The 20,458-nt window shown below is 42.4% G+C and overlaps 1 protein-coding gene across 1 annotated transcript in view; it reads left to right on the forward strand.

Moving 5' to 3' along the window:
- The window catches only part of nckap1 (NCK-associated protein 1), a 274,250-nt gene extending 260,938 nt beyond the window's left edge, over positions 1-13,312 (forward strand). The window contains 3 exon segments of the mRNA XM_039757729.1: positions 3,354-3,463; positions 12,323-12,412; positions 12,957-13,312. Of these exon segments, the coding sequence (XP_039613663.1) occupies positions 3,354-3,463; positions 12,323-12,412; positions 12,957-13,073 (317 nt within the window). The 3' untranslated portion in view covers positions 13,074-13,312.
- The last annotated feature ends 7,146 nt before the right edge of the window (positions 13,313-20,458 follow it).

The following is a 20,458-nucleotide window of genomic DNA, read 5'->3' on the forward strand; positions in this document are numbered from 1 at the left end:
GGTGAAGGGGTGAGAGATCGTTAGCCAATTAGAGACAGGGGATGATTAGGGGGCCAGAATGACCACACAATGGAGAGCAGTACATCCAGGATATTGGGGTACACCCTACTCTTTACAAAGGATGTCCAGGGGTCTTTAATGACCATGAAGAGTCACAACCTCAGTTTTACATCTCATCCAAAGGATGATGCCATTTTAACAGCACAGTGTCCTCGTCACTGCACTGGGGTATGGGGATCCACATTTAGACCCCTTCCACCCCAAAAACGCCCCCCGCACACTGTTGACCTCGCCTTGTTACACAGGCACTACAAGGCTTATTTTTCTATATGCAGCATGTGTAAAATCTTTTTTCTGTCTCAGTTTATGGAATATTCCTTGCTGTAATTAATACAATAGCAATACAGTGTTGTACCATGTTAGCCATAGGCTGAAACAGGAGAAAGTAGGGTGAAATGACACCTTTTATTGGCTAACTAAATAGATTACAAATATTATTTTGAAATACATGGCCTGTCCCTTTGTCCTGGGTTGTGATGTGCTGAATGTCTCAGTGTTCATTTTCAGATACGTTTAAACAAACAGGGTTAGCTGCTGTAATGAGATTACAGATGCTTTACTTGCCTTTGGAATTCCTTCTTTGGCCTGCTCACAGTAAAACAAACAGACACAGTTTGAAAGGTACATAATAATAGTCTTTTAAACCATACATCTCACCACAGTAGTGAATGAAAGGCGAGTCATTCAGGATGTTCCCAATGTTGCTCTCATGTAAGGCAGAGGAGCAAAGAATTGGTTCACATGTTAAAGTGCAATGCATTTCAAACCATGTCACTAAAAAGTTCAAATTTTCCGACATCTCTGTTGATACACCAGTTTTTAAAAAGATGGCTGCTGGATCAAGGTGTTATAACATGGAGTCACAGACATGGTGGGGGAGAAGACCCAAAAGCAGGCCAGCAACTTCACTGACTCCTACAAACTTGGTGACGATTGGTTGGAAGTGGTCTCATCCACCAGTATGTAAAGATAAAAGGTGGTCCCATCCTCTGAACACAAGATGCAGTACATACAGTAAATACAAAACAGTAAGCAAAATGAATAGATACTGCATCAAAGTATGAAAAATAATTCAAAAATAACCAAAAACAGTAATAAAATTGGAAATACACATAAGACCAGGGAATAAACTCTGACAGAAACATAACATTAAGAGGCAGATATAAACTGGCACTTGCTACAATAGAGACATTAGTTTTCCAGGGCACTACACTGGCAGTTGGTAACGGTTTTAAAGATACCCCCAGTTTGGACAATGCCAGTTTGGTTGACACGATTTTTAGTTTCTTTCCAAGAGAATGGAAGCAAGTAAGATGTGATGGTGGTTGTGGTAGGTTACAAGTGAATGTCAGCCCAGCATTGGTGACATTTCAGTTCTTGTCACAGGTGCTAGTCAAGTTGGGGAGCATGCACTGGTACAGTGCGTTGCCGTACCCACTACACGGCGAAACACCTTGGGATGCCGATTGGCAACCCCCCAGGCACATACACGGCCCAGTCCTACCTTCCAGAAATGGCCCTCCATCTGCCGCAGCCAGGTGTTACATGGGCGACCTCTTGGCCTGGTCCAGACACTTGGGTCCCCAACAATACGGATCTAATGAGCTGGATCACCCTCGGGGAAACGTACCACATGGCCATAGTGCTGTAACTGATGCTCCCTCACAATGCAGGTAATGTGCCTCATTCGGGACTCCATTAGCAACCACTCATTCGACACGAAGTCAAACCAGCGGTACCCAAGGATTTTCCAGAGAGATGCAGTACCAAATGAGTCCAGTCTTCATCTCAGGTCACTGGATAGCGTCCATGTCTCTCAACCCTATAGTAAGACAGGAAGCACCAGGGCTCTAAAGACTTGGACCTTCGTCCTTTTGCATAGATATGGGGAGCGCCACACACCCCTTTCCAGCGACTTCATGACCCCCCCCAATGCTCTCCCAATCCGTCTACTGACTTCACAGGTGCGGATTGATAATAAATGTCAGAAGTAGGTATTGTAGCATGATAGTTGATTATGAGTGCAGTGACTCCCCCTCATGCCTTAGAGCAATAATCTGAGCCAGTGACTTTAACTGATGTCACATTACATGACCTCTTGTTGTGGGGTGTGTCAGATCTGCAGATTGTAGTTGCTGCTCCATGTCAGATTACCCAATTAAAAAACGCAGCCCGTGTCACATTTACCGACCGAGCGCAGATCCTCCAGCACGGTCATGCTGGCCCCTTTTCTTGACATCCCCATACTGTGCTGCCTGATGGAGCTGCCATGAGTTCAGCTGCAGTCTTGGCGCTTTGTTTATTTTGTTCCATTCTGTTATCCATCCATTATCCAACCCACTATATCCTAACTACAGGGTCACAGGGGTCTGCTGGAGCCAATCCCAACCAACACAGGGCGCAAGGCAGGAAACAAACCCCGGGCAGGGCGCCAGCCTACTGCAGGGCACGCACACACGCACACACCCACACCAAGCACACACTAGGGACAATTTTAGAATCGCCAATGCACCTAACCTGCATGTCTTTGGACTGTGGGAGGAAACCCACGCAGACACGGGGAGAACATGCAAACTCCACGCAGGGAGGACCCGGGAAGCAAACCCGGGTTTCCTAACTGTGAGGCAGCAGCCCTACCCACTGCGCCACAGTGCCGCCATTCTGTTACGGCATGTGAAGTTTGTGACGCCATACAGATGAGCTTCTCTTCTTTCTGTGAGGTTCAAAACATAAGTGTTCCTTATTCCTTGCATTATATTAACAGCCAAACACTCACAGGTTCTTCACTCTCAAAGAAACCTGCCCCTCCAACTAATGAGAAAATCAAACCTGTTTTATTTTATCCTAGCTAGCCCTAGACTAATTGGATCCAGTTGTTGGATATGTCACGTTAGACGATTGGCTTCTCAGGAGTGCAGAAACGACTGCCTTCATCTGGCAATGTAGATCGCTGGAAAAGTCGTCTAATGTGACGTATCTATCAGATGAAACAAAACTGATTCCAAACCAGGTTTTAAGTTGAAACTGTGCCACTCTAATTTCTTTTCCACATTTGCTATCTGGTAATGATTTTTTAATCAAAGATTTTGACCTCAATGTCACCATGTATTTAGTTGTTGTATGTTCTGATTCAGCACACTGCACAATATTAAACTGTATCAGATGTGTGCATTGCTGCAGATATGAATTGACTCCTTTGATTCCATATGTATTTTTTACAGGCTATTTAAAATGCTTAATCAGTAATCTTTAGTTTAATTATTAGCTAATTAATGCTTTTGACTTTATTTCAGGTCACTGCAACAACATTCATTGCTTAGCAAAAGCGATAAACCAGATAGCTGCTGCCCTCTTCACCATTCATAAGGGAAGCATTGAAGACCGTCTCAAGGAGTTTCTGGCCGTAAGTCTCTTCTTTTAAAGCTGTTTATGCCCATTTTTGTGCAAAAAAAAATTTTCCACTATCCCAAGGACACTGATTGAATTGAGGCTACTTTCTGTTTGTGGAGCTCAGCTATTGCCTGACACACTATGGCTTATCATGTCCTCACAGGAGCCTGCTGCTAAGTTAGAGTTAATATCGTACTGTATGTATTTTGCCATCTTTCTTCTCACACCGTAGAAGTTTGTAGACATGCCAGTGCTGAACAGAAATTTCTCAACTATGACTTCCTTGAGAACTAGTTTTGTTGGAATAACCTTTGACCATCCTGAATGGTCTTGGACTTGACTGTTGCTGTAAGATCGAGCTGTTGAGGTTGATTCCCCTGTTTGTAAAATTGAGGTCTTGTAACTGATGGCTTCTTTTGAGTCATACACAGTGTTGTGGAGTTGGTTCACAAACCTACAACTCCAACCCCGACCCCTCTGTTTACAGGACCTCTGACTCAGAATTCTCAATTTCCGGTACCACTGGACCCGACTCGGATTTGGACTTATCAATTTCCGGTACTACCACCTCAGACGTCTCAATTTCTGGTACAGTGGAACCTTGGGTCACGACTGTAATTCGTTCCAAAACTCTTGTCGTTACCCAAAATAATTCCCCCCATAGGATTGTATGTAAATACAATTAATCCGTTCCGGACAGCACAAACTGTATGTAAATATATTTTCTTTAAAGATTTTTAAGCACAAAATAGTTAATTATACGATAGAATGCACAGTGTAATAGTAAACTAAACGTAAAAACATTGAGAAAAACACCCAGGCTCCCTGCTCAGCTTCACACAAGGCTGCGCTCTCACGCTCTCTCACTCTCTTTCTCTCACTTGCTGTCTCTCTCTCTTTCTCTCTCTCGTGCTCGCTTGCTCACGCTCTCTCATGCTCTCTTTCTGTTGCTCACTCTCTCTCTCTCTCTCATGCTTGCTTGCTCACGCTCTCACACTCTCTTTCTCTCTCGCTCTCTCTCTCTTTCTCTCTCTCACTTGCTGTCTTGCTGTCTCTCTCTCTTTCTCTCTCTCGTGCTCACGCTCTTTCGCTCGCTCGCTCACGCTCTCTCTCGCTTTCTGTTGCTCGCTCTATTTCTCTCTCTCTCATGCTTTCTTGCTCACGCTCTCACATTCTCTTTCTCTCTCGCTCTCTCTCTCTCTCACTTGCTGTCTTGCTGTCTCTCTTTCTCTCTCTCGTGCTCACACTCTCTCTTTCTCTCTCTCTTTCTTTCTCTCGTGCTCGCTTGCTCACGCTCTCTCTCTCTTTCTGTTGCTCTCTCCCTCGCTCTCTCCAACTTGCTCGCTCTCTCTCTCTCTCTCTCCCTCTGGCCTTTTTGACGGGAGCTGTAGACCCGCTATACCACAGGAGGAAGCTGGGTTGAGAAGAGGTTGCAGTTTTGAGGGAGAGTCCCTCTGCGTGATGCACCGAGAACAATGTACAGTACAGGGACAGACAGAACACGTGCAGAAATCATCAGCGCGTTCAAATCAGAAGGGAGACTGGCTTGTTCGTCACCCGAGTGTGTGGTCATAAACAGATGCAAAAGAGTATGAGTAACATGAGACGAAGTTAAAAAAAAAATGACTGTAAAAAAAGAAGCCTAGAAGAAAAAATTGTTTAATTAGATCGATATATGTGAATTTAGAAATTATTTTACAATTTACATTTTTACCGACTCTGACTCCAGTAACCCAGTGATTTGCTTCTGACTTCTGACTCCACGGCCCTGGTCACACGTCACATGGAGGAGATTCTTGGCAGCTTCTTACTTCTGGGCTCTTAACTTGTCTGCGCCACCCCTCTCTAGCGCCCCATGCTGTTGGTACTTCTGCAGTACAGAACTTCTCACTCTCTCAACATACCTAATAGGCACTCTGTGACGGTGCGGGTCTGGCACCATTGCTCCCTCTTCTCATTTGGGGAGCCTCTTGAACCCGACACCGCCGATAGTCATGACTGGGATGAGTTGTACAAATGAGGAGACCACGTAAAGCAACCGGGAGTTTTAAAAAAGTGTTTAGTACTTTTATTAAAAACTAATCAACAAATAGGTATTAAATAGTGCAGTGCTCCAAAATTCAATTGTTCAATAAATAAATAAATAATCCATAAAAGCAGAGGTGAGTTGGAGGTTAAAATCAGAATAAATACGTCCATTAAAGCAAGGTTAAAACCAACAGGCTGGAAACTATCTTCTTTCAAAACCCCGGTGCCTTCATCTTTTAATTGGCGGCTCCCCCACTTATCCCCCCCGCAGGTCTTGCAGTAGAGGAGTCGCCCTAATGGCTACGGAAAAGGTTCCCGGTCCGGACCTCGGCTTGGGTCCCCAGCCGGCAGGGCTCTCACACTGGGGCTCTCTTCCCAAACCTCTTCATCCTCCACTGCCTTCCCTGTTTTCCGCCGCCGAGTCGTCTAAAACTCCCGGTCACTCCTGCTTCTCATTGTAGCTTAGCCCGAATGACCCATTCCAACCATGCCCACCCCATTTTACCCACTTCAAAGTGGTACTTGTGGCGTGTAATTAATACTGGCCAGGCCTCAAGGGACCGCATACCAACGGTGAAATATATTGATGAAGCAACATGCTATGGAGATGCTTTTCAAGTGTTGGGATAGGGCATCTTGTCAAAGTTGAAGGGACAATGGATGGACACAAATACCTCACAACAGTGCAGGAGAACTTGTGCCAGTCTGCTATGAACCTAGAGCTCGGGAAAAGATCCATCTTTCATCATGACAATGACTCTCAGCATAAGGCCAAAGCAACACTGTAGTGGCTTAGAAATAGAAAGGTGAATGTTCTGGAATGGCCGAGTCAAAGCCCTGATCATAACGTCATTTGAGAATCCTTGGCACTGTTTGAAAACTGCTGTCCAGAGGCTCCATCCCACCAACCTAGAGGACCTCTAGAAATTCTGGTCATTTAAGTGGAGAAGAATCACAACATGCAAAACTGGGACGTGCTTGCATACCAAAAGAATGAAGGATGTTATTGCACCAAAAGGCTTCTTCACAAATGTGTGGGCCGTGAATACTTCGGCAAACACTCACTTTGGGCTTTGTCTTCTTCTACAGTAAAACATCTACAGAAAATGGTGTATTCGGACTTTGGAAATGTATGTGTGACAGCTTAAGAGTTCACATTAAAAATGCTGAATAAATATGTGGACAAATCTGCAGAAAATGATGATGATGAATGCTTGGTTACATGAATACACGGGGGACTGAATACTTCTGTATGCCAGCGTATTTCAATTAATCCATTATCCAACCCGCTATGTCCTAACTACAGGGTCACATGGGTCTGCTGGATCCCAGCCATCAAAGGGCGCAAGGCAGGAAATAAACCCCGGGTAGGGCGCAAGCCCACCGCAGGACACACACACACACACACACCAAGCACACACACCACACTAGGAACAATTTAGAATCGCCAATGTACCTAACCTGCATGTCTTTGGACTGTGGGAGGAAACCCACGCAGACACGGGGAGAACATGCAGACTCCACACAGGGAGGACCTGGGAAGCAAACCCGAGTCTCCAAACTGCGAGGCAGCAATGCTACCCACTGCGCCACCGTGCCGCCCCCAGTGTATTTCTTTTTTTTTTATTGATTTTATTATAATCATTCCAAACAAATAGATCAATTTTTACAAAAAATAGGGTTGGAAACAAAACAACCCAACCCTCACTCCTGAGAAAGAGAGCATGGCCAACAGAGTAAAACTTAAAGCTAATAAAAATAAATAAATTGATGAGTTTAATAGGCAGATAATTCTCTTCGCATTTCTTTTTTTTTTATTTCCTCAGTGCTTTAAGAGCTTATCTATACTAATAAAAGGCAAAGCCCTCACTCACTCACTCACTCACTCACTCACTCACTCATCACTAATTCTCCAACTTCCCGTGTGGGTAGAAGGCTGAAATTTGGCAGGTTCATTCCTTACAGCTTCCTTACAAAAGTTGGGCAGGTTTTATATCGAAATTCTACGCGTAATGGTCATAACTGGAAGCTGTTTTTCTCCATTTACTGTAACGGAGATGATCTTGAACGCCGTGGGGGCGGAGTTTCGTGTGACATCATCACGCTTTCCACGTAATCACGCAGTACATAGAAAACCAGGAAGACATGCATTATATAATTGAGAAGGCAGCGAAACAATAAGAAGCGAGCGAGTGACATATACAGCCATATTCAGGATTTCTGCTACTTGAAACAAAGCACGATGTAAACCTACACTTTAAATTAAGTTCATAGACAGGCTGCGCTGGCGTTTGTAATTTAGTGCCTGCCCATATAAGGCCGTCCGTCAGCGGCAATCCAATAGCAAACTCCACTAAATATTCACGGGTGAAGGACTTTGCTTATGGAGAGGAAGATGAGATGGTCAGGGGGGTGTTTGACACAAACTCAGCGAAACTGCAAGAGAAAGGACTAAGGTAACATTAAATACAGCCATGGACATAGCACGAGATGGCACCAGCACAGCTGGGAACCTTCGATGCATGTACACCGAGCGGCTCACGTGAACTGACGCAGTGCACAGATAAAAAGCAACAGTTCCAAAGAGCAGAACAAAACCGAATTACACAATTGAAAAGGCAGCAAAAAATATGAAGCGTCTGATACAAGCATATTCATAAATCCAGCTACTGCGGAAACAAAGCACACGGTGGAAAAAGTCAATGTCCCGCTAAAGGAAGACAGTGTAAAAAACCCGTGCATGCAGTGTGTCAGGTCTCAGATAAAGAAGAAGACGAGCTGTTTATTGATGCAGTAAGAAACGAATCGATGAATGAAACCTGTCATCTTTACAACGATTGACAAACACGGAATGTAACTTGAACACAACACATCCTACAAATACGAACCTGATTGAAAGAAATAATGATAATCAAATCCTTGATGACAGCAACACTCAGTAACACTCACAAAACAAATACTGTATATTGACAGTCATGTTACGTTATTTTTAAAATGTTCCCTTTTCTTTTCTAGCTTTTTAACACACTACTTCTCATGATACGCGGGTATATATATATATATGTATATATATATCCCGATCTACATACTCGAATAATGGATACTTTATTCGCCATCAATGATTGTTTTGGTAAAGCCATACTCAGTGTATTCATTAGATGAACGGTAAAAAAGTAAGAGCGAGGGGAGGATGCAGGCTGTAGTGCGCGTCAACTCTATCTGAATTGCGATCACATTTGAAAAATATATCTTTTCAAGTTCTATTTAGTCCATATGTGTCAAACTCAAGGGCGGGCCACATCCGCCCGCGTGTAATTATATCCGCCCGAGATCATTTTATATACTGTATTATTGTTATTAATGGCCGGGTATATGAAGCGCTGGTAACACAATAAACTACAGATCCCATAATGCAGCGCTTCAGCTGCCTTGCGAACACTTACACGTTAATCAAGTCTAGCTTATGATGCTGCAAGTTATTGCGAAGCTAGCTCACACGATGCTGAAGAGAAAAGTTGATTCTGAAAATAGAGCCTTTAAAACCGATGGGAGGCTGAGTATATGTTTACTGAACCCGTGTGTCTCATTTGTGGAGCTAATGTGGCTGTAATTACAGAATTTAATCTAAGACGGCACTATGAGACAAAACATCAGGGTAACCTGAATGCAATGCAGAAGATACAGAAAGCAGAAGAATTAAATAAGAATCTGACACTTCAGCGGACGTTTTACCCGTGCACAATCACAAAGTGATTTCAAGTGAAGCTGCTTTTATGGGAGACACAAATGCACCAGTGCAACCCTGTTGCCAAGTAATGTTAAACCAAGTCGTCACTACGGTGTTCCCAAATACGCACTTTGCTGATAAACTGAGCGCACTGCGCACTGAGTTTGCACGGCGCTTTGGTGACTTTGAAGAACAAAAAGTCCGTCTACATGCGGCTCGAACCTTGTGCATGTTTGGTAGCACATATCTGTGTGAGAAGCTCTTCTCAGTGATAAAGACTAACAAAACAGCACACAGGAGTCGCCTCACTGATGAGCACCTGCAATCCATCCTGAGAATCTCCACAACACAGAACCTCACACCAAACAGAAACGAACCTGTGCCAAAAAGATGCCAGGCGTCCAGCTCTAAAATGACATATGAGCAAAGACAACTGAATGATTTGATTTGTTATTGCTGAAAGGAACACATTTTATTTATATTTCCAGGTTTTGTTATGCAGCATGTTCATATTTGAATTTGTATAATTTTGACAGGATATATTTTTATGGAGAGCAAAATCTTTTGGGATATTTAAAATCTAAGTTTATTTTTATATTAAATTACATAAGAGTAAAGAAATTTGAATGTTTGTTCTTTTAACGTTTACTTTATTTATAACTTGTATAATTTAGACAGGATATATTTTTATGGAGAGCAAAATATTATAAGTTGTTTAAGGTTTGAGTTGATTTATTCAGAATAATATTCCTGTCTGTTTTACCATTCCTACCAAAGATATTTCTGTCGACTAAATAAAAATTCCTTCTATTTAAAATTTAAATAGAACTTGAACAAATACGATAGTTCATAATATCCACGCAGACTTGCACGTAAGAGCGGAGTTATCCGTTTTAACAAGCAGCGTATTGCACTGATCTGAAATAGCTGTGTGTGTATATATGTAAATATGTATGTATATGTGTATGTATATGTATATATATGTTTATATATATGTGTGTGTGTATATATGTGTGTATATATGTATGTATGTGTGTATATATATATATATATATGTATGTATATATATATATATATATGTATATATATATATATATATATATATATATGACAACAACACTCATCACTCACAACAGTGACAAAACAATTACATTGACAATCATGTTACGTTATTTTCAAAATGTTTCCTTTTCTTTTTCATTACTTCTTTAACACACTACTTCTCCGCTGCGAAGCGCGGGTATTTTGCTAGTTCTAAAATATTATTGATCTGATCCTGCCAGGTTTTGAAAAAGTTCTGCACAGATCCTCTAACTGAGAATGTCATTTTTTCCAATTTCAAATAGTATAACACATCGGTTACCCAGTGACTTAAAAGAGGAGAGTTTGGGTTCTTCCAGCTTAGCAAAATAAGTCTGCGTGCCAATAGTGTAGTGAAGGCAATCACAGTTTGTTTGTCCTTCCCCACTTTAAGCCCCTCTGTGAGCCCACCAGATACAACTGTTAGTGGATTAGGAGGGACTGAGACCCCAAGACTGTCGAGAATGGTATCCAGAATGATATTAATTTGGCGCAGGCCCAAAATATGTGACCCCGTGAGGCTGGAGCTCGATTGCAGCGTTCGCTGGTTGGATTCTGCCCTGGAAACATTTTGGACAGTTTTAAGCGAGACAGATGTGCTCGATATACAGTATAGGCCAAAAGTTTGGACACACCTCCTCATTCAATGTGTTTTCTTTATTTTCATGACCGTTTACAGCACTCCATCACTCTCCTTCTTGGTCAAATAGCCCTTACACAGCCTGGAGGTGTCCTGTTGAAAAATAAATGGTCGTCCAACTAACCCGACTTCTGCACAACACAACTGCTGGTCCCAACCCCATTGATAAAGCAAGAAATTCCACTAAATAACCCTGATAAGGCACACCTGTGAAGTGAAAACCATTTCTGGTGACTACCTGTTGAAGCTCATCGAGAGAATGCCAAGAGTGTGCAAAGCAGTCATCAGAGTTTTGAAGAAACTAGAATATAAAACATGTTTTCAGTTATTTCACCTTTTTTTGTTAAGTCCATAACTCCACATGTGTTCATTCATAGTTTTGATGCCTTCAGTGAGAATCTACCAATGTAAATGGTCATGAAAATAAAGAAAACACATTGAATGAGGAGGTGTGTCCAAACTTTTGGCCTGCACTGTATAATTTTGAGTCGAATGATTGTATGCTTTGCGCATATGGAGCTCGAGTGAAGTCTCTGCATTGCTACCTTCCACTCCTTTTCTGATATGTAGATTACGAGATCTTTTTCCCAGTGTCCTCTTGGATCTTTGAAAGGGAGGGACTGTAAAATAATTTTATATATTGCAGAGATGCTGTCTTGAGTCCTCAAGACTGAACAATATTTTTTCCAGCATGGATCAAGGTGCGAGATGAGGGAAATCGGGCAGGTTCTGTTCAGTTCCTAATTTGAAGATAGTGAAAGAAATGTGTAGCTGGAAAGTTAAATTTGGAATATAATTGTTCATAGGATGCAAAGAAGTTATCTATATAAAGACCTCTAAGCAATTGAATCCTAAATTTTTTCCAGATATTAAAAACTTGCATATGTTTGCGAGGGGTTGAAAAAGGTGGTTCTCATGCAGAGGTGTCACAGATAAAAGATTCTTCATCTTAAAATGCTTTCTACATTGGTTCCATATTCTCAGTGAGTGAAGCACAATTGGGTTATTAGTATATTGGTGATTTATTGGGGCACAAAGCAGGGAATATAAAGAAGTACTGCAGGATTTTACTTCTATTGTGGACCGGGCCTGTGTATGTTCACCTGTTTGTGTCCAGGTTTTTATAGCTTGTATGTTTGCTGCCCAGTGTATTTCAGATAAGTTATAAGTTGCCTTGGATAATGGCACCAGACAAATAATAAAAAAGACCAAACGCAGGAGCCTAGAAGTTTCTTTTGTTCCTACACCTTGCTAAGCTGCAGTGCCCCATCTGACAGACGGTTTTAGAATCGGCTACAGACGTCTCTCTGACTTTTGGCTTCAAGTGCTCAGATGACCTAACAGAAGACTTCACATTGAATGTTGTCTCATCCTCCCTCCCTCTTTCCCTTTCTCAGCTTGCTTCTTCCAGCCTGCTCAAAATCGGCCAGGAGACGGACAAAACCACGACACGGAACCGAGAGTCGGTTTATTTACTGCTGGATATGGTGAGTCGGAGCTTTTCACTTTCTCATTTTGGGGGCTTTATTTATTATCAGCCACTGCTGAGTCAACAGCGGGGTTTCCACAATCATTCCCTGCAGCCATAAGTCAGCGGGCAGTGGAAACACAGCTTGACGGCCATACAATGAGGAGGCATTTCATGGCCAGTGATGTCACTCAGTTGCCTGGAAATGTCGGGTGGGCACTTGGGACTCTGTCATTGTAGATCTGAAAGCTGGTTGTCCAGCATGGCTGCACAAGTTGATTTACTTTCAAACTAATGAATACTGCTTAGCATATAAAGTGAAATTGATAACCCTTGTAGGTGATGTCTTAGATCAGAAGCGCTGGCTGGTCACTTCAGCTCGGCCCTGCAGTTGTGTCGAGATGTTTGCGTTGGACCTGCGTCACTGCCAGCCTTCCCAGGACACTATTTATGTCCCCCAATTAAGGGGCGGCTTTACGGGTGGGAGTTAGTGAGCCTGATAACCTAGAAACGTTAGCGACGGAGAAAGGACTGACAGATTCTTGGCTGTCTTCATTTAACAGATTGTGCAAGAGTCTCCCTTTCTTACCATGGACTTGTTGGAGTCCTGCTTTCCGTACGTCCTCTTGAGAAATGCCTACCACGCCGTCTACAAGCAGAGCGTCACGTCTTCAGCATAGACGCCGTCAGCTGACATGGGAGGACACGGAGTGTGACAGCCTTGCGTGTGTACATTTAGAGTCTTAAAGATTTTTTTTTCTTTTTGATTTTTTTTTTTTTTTTTTTTTTTTTTTTTGTGAAATCGGGTCACTTTTTCCTGAAGTTGTATCAATGACCAGTTGTTTGCTTATAACGGTTATCTCTGATCTTGGGTGATAAGAATTAGTGACACTAATACAACCCATTAAAAAAAAAAAAAGAAAGACAACACACACCACGAATGAAACTGATTTTGTTTTGAGTTTTAACAATTTTCAATAATGCAAGAACTTTGTTGCTTGTTTATTGACTCTCTTCTATGCTTAAATAATGAGTAGTGGTTCTTCTTGATGGTTGTTCTATCTCTCATCTTTGTGAGTTACAAATGTGTATTATTTGTGGATCTGTGTTTCTGTTTTTTTTATTTTATTTTATTTTATTTTTTGTTATTTTCCTGTAATTTTTTTTTTTCTGTACTTAATTTTCTTTTGGAAATATTTGCCAAATTGTTATCGACACTATATATCATTTTACTTTAACTATACCGAATTTCAGAGCATCAGAGGGTGTTTGTATAAAGCATAGTATAATTTTATAAACTAACTTTCATGAAGCCTTGTTGGCATTAACACCACCATTGTACCCTCCTGTATGGTATTAGAAACATTCTTAAATATTTATGGAATGTTGAAAAATTGTTATCCCTTAACCACTTTTTTATATGTTTTAAATTTTTTGAAATTCCAGTGTATCTTCATAACATAAAATAAACATTAGCTTATATCAGGTTTGTGGGCTTATGTCATCTTCAGTTCTTGTACTGACATTTAGCAAAGCCCGGCTGTTAAAGGTGCAAGGGACGTGGATGGACTGGCATCCCACTGCTGGTCTTGGGAGGCCATTATGGTGGATGGGTGAGCGGTGTTTTCTCTAGTATGCTGAATGGCACAAGCCCTGTGTGTTCTCCTGCTGGGCATCATGGGAGCTGTAGTCCCAATGGCCGGTTCTGTAGGGCACGGCTGTCAAACTCCAGGCCTGGAGGGCCGCAGTGAGTGCAGGTTTTTTTTTCTAACCCTTTTCCTAATCAGTGTCCAGTTTTCACTGCTAATTAACTTCTTATCCCTCTATTTTAATAGCCCTGTTAAGGATTAAGTCTTCTGAATTGTTTCTTTTCTTCATTAAATGATAGCCAAACAGAAATGAGACCTGAAACGAGCCAACAGATGACCAGCTAAATTGGGGCTTCAAACTCCAACCAGTTCCTTAATGAGAAGCTGATTCTTGCTGTTAATTAAACCAGTTATTCAATTCCACGGCTTGTTGCTGCTCTCTTTTTGCCACAGCAGACATTTCCAAAACTGTTGATATTCTGTTTTTTTTCTAAGAACTCCTAAAATGTTTTAGTAACCTGAGGGATCAACCTTACTGAGACCTTCATCTTTATTTTCAGATTTTGTTTTATGGGTACAGGTGAGCTGGTCATGTCCTGCTTGTTTTATGTCTCATTACTGTCCGGCTGCTCATTAAGGAAAAAAACAACTAAGGGGCCCAAGTCAAGCTAATTAAAACTGAGGCTGAAGAAGTTAATTAGCATCAAAAACTGGTCACCAATTAAGAAGATGGTTAGAATGAAAACCTGCAGCCACTGTGGCCATCCAGGACTGGAGTTGGACACCCCTCATGTACGGGCATTTGTGTGCTTGGGAAGGTACCAGCTTCCAGGTGGCAGTGCTGTTGCAATACAAGTGTTCCCGGGTCTGTGGGGAAGAGGAGCTGCTCCACCTCAACCAGAGGGATTTGGGGACGGGAGACGAGAAGGACGACGCTCACCTGGGAGGTTTGGAAGAGGACAAAACATAATTGTTGAAGCCTGTGTAAGTATTTGAACTTGGAGCTTGTGTAGGTGAAGTTGTGTCTGGTGTTTGGGGCTCCATTGCATCCCCTGTAAGCCACTAATGCAAAAAAAAAAAAAGGTTTTGGTGGCCTGCTGGCATTGGGTAAAGCCCAAGTCTTACTAGTGAACAGTCAGCAGCCACACCACATGCACTTCAGAACAGATCGTCCAACTGAAGCGCAACACGTTTGGGCCCGGCCAATACTTGGATGGTAGACCATCTAGGAAAAAACTTGGGTTGCTGCTGGAAGAGGTGTTTGAAGGCCAGAAAGGGGGCGCCAGAGGTCCGAATGAGGATCCGATTGCCCCAGGGCAATGATGCTATAAGATTGGTGCCATCCTTTGGATGAGATGTAAAATTGATGTCCTGACTCTCTCTTTGGCCATAAAAAATCCGTGGCCATCCTTCATAAAGAGTTGGGTGTATCTGGTTGTCTACGATAAATTGCACATAACATCTTGGGTCATTCATCCCCTGTCTCTAATTGGCTAAACATTTCTCACCACTTCACCTCCTAACAGCTAATGTGTGGTGAGCGAACTTGAGCAAAAATGGCTGCCGTCGCATCATCCAGGTGGATACTACACGTTAGTTGTGGTTGAATTGTGTCCCCACTTACTGTGTAAAACATTTTAAATATTGAAAAAAGCGCTATACAGGGTGGCCAGTGTTTATGTATATGATGTTTCACAGGCTGTAGCATTTAAAGTACTGTGAGAAAAGTAGGGCTGGGCAAAAAATCGATTTCATCGATTTATCGATTTTGTAGTTTAAAGCGATTTTTATTTTGCAAACTCGAGTTTTTTGCCACAATAGTTTTTTCGGACTTTTCCGCGTTTCGTCCTTGTTGGTTACCGTAGCGCGATATGAGCCAGCCCCCGCCCCGCCTAACACAGTCAAAACAACATGGCAGCGTGTAGCAGAGAACTACTTCCAAAGAAAGGCACAGGTAATTCCGTAATTTGCTTGCTGCAAAATGTTTCAAGGCTGTTGCTACTGGAAGCAGCAGTACAACAAATCTTTTCCAGCACCTGAGGAATAAACATCCCGAAGAATGGGAGAAGTGCAGCCAACTCCATAGCGAAAACGGCTCCTCTAGCACACCTGCTAAAAAGCAAACTACACTTCCAGAGAGCTTTACAAACTGTGTACCTTATGATAAGAACGGAGCACGATGGAAAGCGATTACAGAGGCGATCACGTTTTATATTGCCACAGACATGCTGCCAAGTTATTCTGTCGAAAAGTGAGGCTTTAATCACATGCTGAAAGTATTAGATGCGACGGTACGTTCTCCCCAGTCGCAAGTATTTCGCCGATGTAGCGCTGCCTCACATGTACAATACAACTCGGGAAAAGATCCGCAGTGAGCTGGAGGAGATGCAGTTTTACTCAGCCACAACGGACCTGAGGTCCAGCCGGACGATGCAGCCATATCTGAGTCTGACGGTTCACTACATCAACACTAGTTGGACTCTGCGCAGCATCTGCCTTCAGACAGCGTATTTCCCCGACAACCACACTGGTGACATAATTGCCCATGGCTTAAAAGACTCTCTCAGCTCCTGGGGACTTTCGGAGGAACGACTCGTCTGCATGACAACTGATAGTGGCACCAACATCATAAAAGCCCTTCAGGACAACAACTGGCCCAGCTTGCAGTGTTTTGGCCACAGACTCCACAGCGCAATAGGTAAGAGTTGGTGTAAGAATAAATAGGTGCACATACTTGCACATTGTAAAGTACTGGTTGCTTATAATTTAATAGCCAGAACATGGTATATATTTCAACTGAATTTTCAACATTATGTATTAAACTGTGTTACAGCTATTAAAATTGTGATAAAAGTACAAAACAATTTTGAAAACTCACATAATCAAATATATAGTTTAAGCTTGGAGTGACAAAAAATATACTAAATATCTTTTCACATTTATGACAGAGAATGGTGTGAAGGATCCAAGGATCGATCGGGCCATAGGGGTCTGCAAAAAAGCTGTATCAGCCTTCTCCTACAGCTGGAAAAAAAGGCGAGACATGACAGAGGTGCAGGCTGAGCTTGGACTTCCCCAGCATCTTTTGATCTCAGAATCCCCAACACGTTGGGGGTCTCGTCAAAAGATGATGGAGCGCTTTCTTGAGCAAGAGAAGGCGATAACTCGTGTCCTGGGTGCGGACAAGAAAACGCGTCATCTTGTTCCCACGTGGCAAGATTTGGAAGTATTAGAAGCCACCAACAAAGCAGTAAAACCTCTCCAGGACTTCACTGATGCACTGTCAGGGAATCATATGTCAGTGTGTCATGCATCAAACCAGTGCTGCATTTGTTTAAAACAAGTCTCCTCCTGCCAGAGGAGGAAGATTTGGAGCTAACAAAAACAATCAAAGCTAACATCATGTGTTACCTCGAAAGTAAATACTGTGATTTGGAGAAAGAGGAACTTTTGGACATGGCCACACTTTTAGACCCGAGGTTCCGGACAACATACATTGATGCAAGCAAACTGGAAGTTGTCAAAAAAAGAGCGGTGTCTGAGATCTCTGCTCTCTGCAACTCTGCCACAGAGGAAGCTGGTCCCTCAGCTGTTCAAGAGAACACCCCACCAAAAAAGAAAATGACTCTGGGTGCCTTCTTTAAAAACAGTGCACCATCCAGCACGCCACACCCGCAATCTGAGAAAACAAAAATTGAGACTGAGCTTGCAACGTATTTCCTTATTCCAGACATAGAGCCAGACACAGATCCTCTTGAATGGTGGAAGCTGCATCAGCCCAACTTTCCAAGGCTAAGCTTACTGGCTAAAAATATCTTTCTATTCCAGCCACTAGTGCCCCTCAGAGAGGGTATTTAGTGTGGGTGGGGGAAGAGTTACCGGCAACCGGGCCTGCCTTAAGCCAGAGGTTGTGGACAGGCTCATCTTTCTTGCAAAAAATGTTTAGAATCAGCATGCACAATGTTTCAGAGATCTAACAAGCACGTGTTTTGTTGTTATAGATAAAAGTTTACATTTGTTCATTCTTTGAGCAGGCTATATGTCTGCCACAGGCATGTTTCATTTTTTATATTCACACTATACTGAGAAGAGTTTATTTTTTTAATTGTAATGTTATATGTTACAACATTTGTAATTATCTGATTTCTTGAACAGAAAATTTAAGCTACTGTGAAGCTGTTGCACTTTTGCTTAAACCTGGGTTAAAGCTTGAAATTGTTGAATGACAGAGCCTCATTTACTTTTTGTTTTGGGATTCTACGCATTTTAACTCTTGAGGACAATCATAGCAATAAAGCTGCACTTTTGACACTATATCTGATGTGTGCAGCCGTTTTTTAAGTGCATTGGAAAAAAAAAATCGAAAATCGAATCGAAACTCGAATTTTTCTTTAAAAATTGAAGATTTTTTTTTTTTAGGCAAAATCACCCAGCCCTAGAGAAAAGTATCGAAAATGGCATCACTATGTAGCCCGAGAATGGGAGTAACGATGACCGGACATTGATGATCTGTGATGGCAGCAAGATGGGGCACCGCCACACTACGTGCGACAGTGGTTGAACAAAACATTCCCGCTGGATCGGCTTACGTGAGCCTGTGGAATGGCCGGCTCGGTCTCCCAATTTGACCCCACCAGACTGTTTCCTGTGGGGTTACCTAAAAGACGAGGCATATCAACATCTCGTCCACAAAGTGGCTGAGCTACATGCAGCTATCACAAACAAATTTCAGAGGATACCAGTACAGATGTGCCAGGCCGCCTGTGACAACGTTGCTCTTCGTCTTCAGGTGTGTATCGACCTGGATGGTGTATTGGTGGACCACGCCATTGAGAACAGGGGATGAAAAAACATTTAAGGTCCTTAATGTTCCATTATGTCATTTGATAATAAACATTGGTAGTTTCCTGACAGTAATGCCTTTTCAATCATATACATAAATATGAGCCTCCCTATATATGTAAAAAATTATTATTAATGTTTATAGTTGAGATTCTGTATATAACACTTTGAAAAAGTACTAGCCCCCCTTCCCAATTACCCTTTGATTTTGGGTACACAATGAATGCCCTCAGCCCTTTCGACATAATTCAATATTAGAGAAGGGGAGACTGAGGGAGTGCACACTGCACCTTTTAAATGAGGACCGTCTTTATTCAAGGGACAAAGTTACCAGCACCCCGTCACCCTTATGTTAAATAAATATGATAAAGATATGCCTGGCTAGCTAATACGGAGTGCTTTTCACATCTCTCTGTCTGTTTGTTCTATAGTGCCTTTCATGTCTGTCTGCCACTCATATAAAAATGTTATTGCCTCCATAGTTTATTATTAATACTATTATTGTTATTTAACAGACACCTTTATCCAAGGCGACCTACAAAGCAAGTTATAATACATGCAAGAATAATTAGAGGGTGAAATCTTCAAAAGCAACAGGAAACAAGAGAAGATCCTGACTCAGAGGGAGTCCTGCTTCTACTACATCAGTGCTTCTCAGCCTTTCCGGTATCACGACTCACTTTTTCCCATTTTAGTGTCTTCACCACCCACAATTTCCCCGCGGTGAATGAAGCACCCTCTTCAGAGCTTGGCTGTTCACAAATGTGAGCAACAAAAACCGTTCCCCCCCCTTAGTGAATCGAGCATGATCATTAGATCCCTGGAGATCCGGGGAGAAGAGTTTTCAATCAGGGAATATGGGAATTTGTCCGCAGCCCACCTTCAATTCCCCCTGCAGCCTATAGGTTGGGGAAATGCTGTACTACATAACTATACCTGCAACTGGACTAAGACAAACATTGGTACCCTATACTCTTTGTCAGTGAAGCAGACGCCACCCTGTAGAAGTGACGCCAAGCAGTTCCAGAATATTTAATGGACGGGTGTGTTTTCAAAAGACTCCTACAATACAATACAATACAATTTATTTTTGTGTAGCCCAAAATCACACATGCAGTGCTGCAATGGGCTTAACAGGCTTTGCCTCTTGACGGCCCCCAAGCCTCGACTCTCTAAGAAGACAAGAAAAAACTCCCAAAAAAACCCTAGTGGGGAAAAAATCGAAGAAACCTCAGGAAAGGAAATTCACAGAGAGACCCCTTTCCAGGTAGGATGAATGTACAATGGGTGTCAAAAAGAAGGGGGTCAATACAATACAATACAATACAATGCATAGAACAGAACGAATCCTCGATAAAGTATAAAAATAACAATTTTACAAGTACGGAGCAGAATTTAACAGTAGATGATATCCCATAATAAGATTTGGATTTGTTTAGAGTCCTGGAGACCTCGGCCATCAAGCTACCTCCCCCATTTGGCCATTCCACAGCTGACCAGCACTGGGCCAGCCAATCCGATGAAAGGACCCCTCTACCCGACGATTCCTGCGATCCTCCATCAGGGCTGACTTTATCTTAGGCAGGCAAAACAACTTGGCAGGTGGGCCGTGGCACATGTGACTACCGAGAAGA

Source organism: Polypterus senegalus, chromosome 6, assembly GCF_016835505.1.
Source record: "Polypterus senegalus isolate Bchr_013 chromosome 6, ASM1683550v1, whole genome shotgun sequence".
Lineage (NCBI taxonomy): Eukaryota > Metazoa > Chordata > Cladistia > Polypteriformes > Polypteridae > Polypterus > Polypterus senegalus.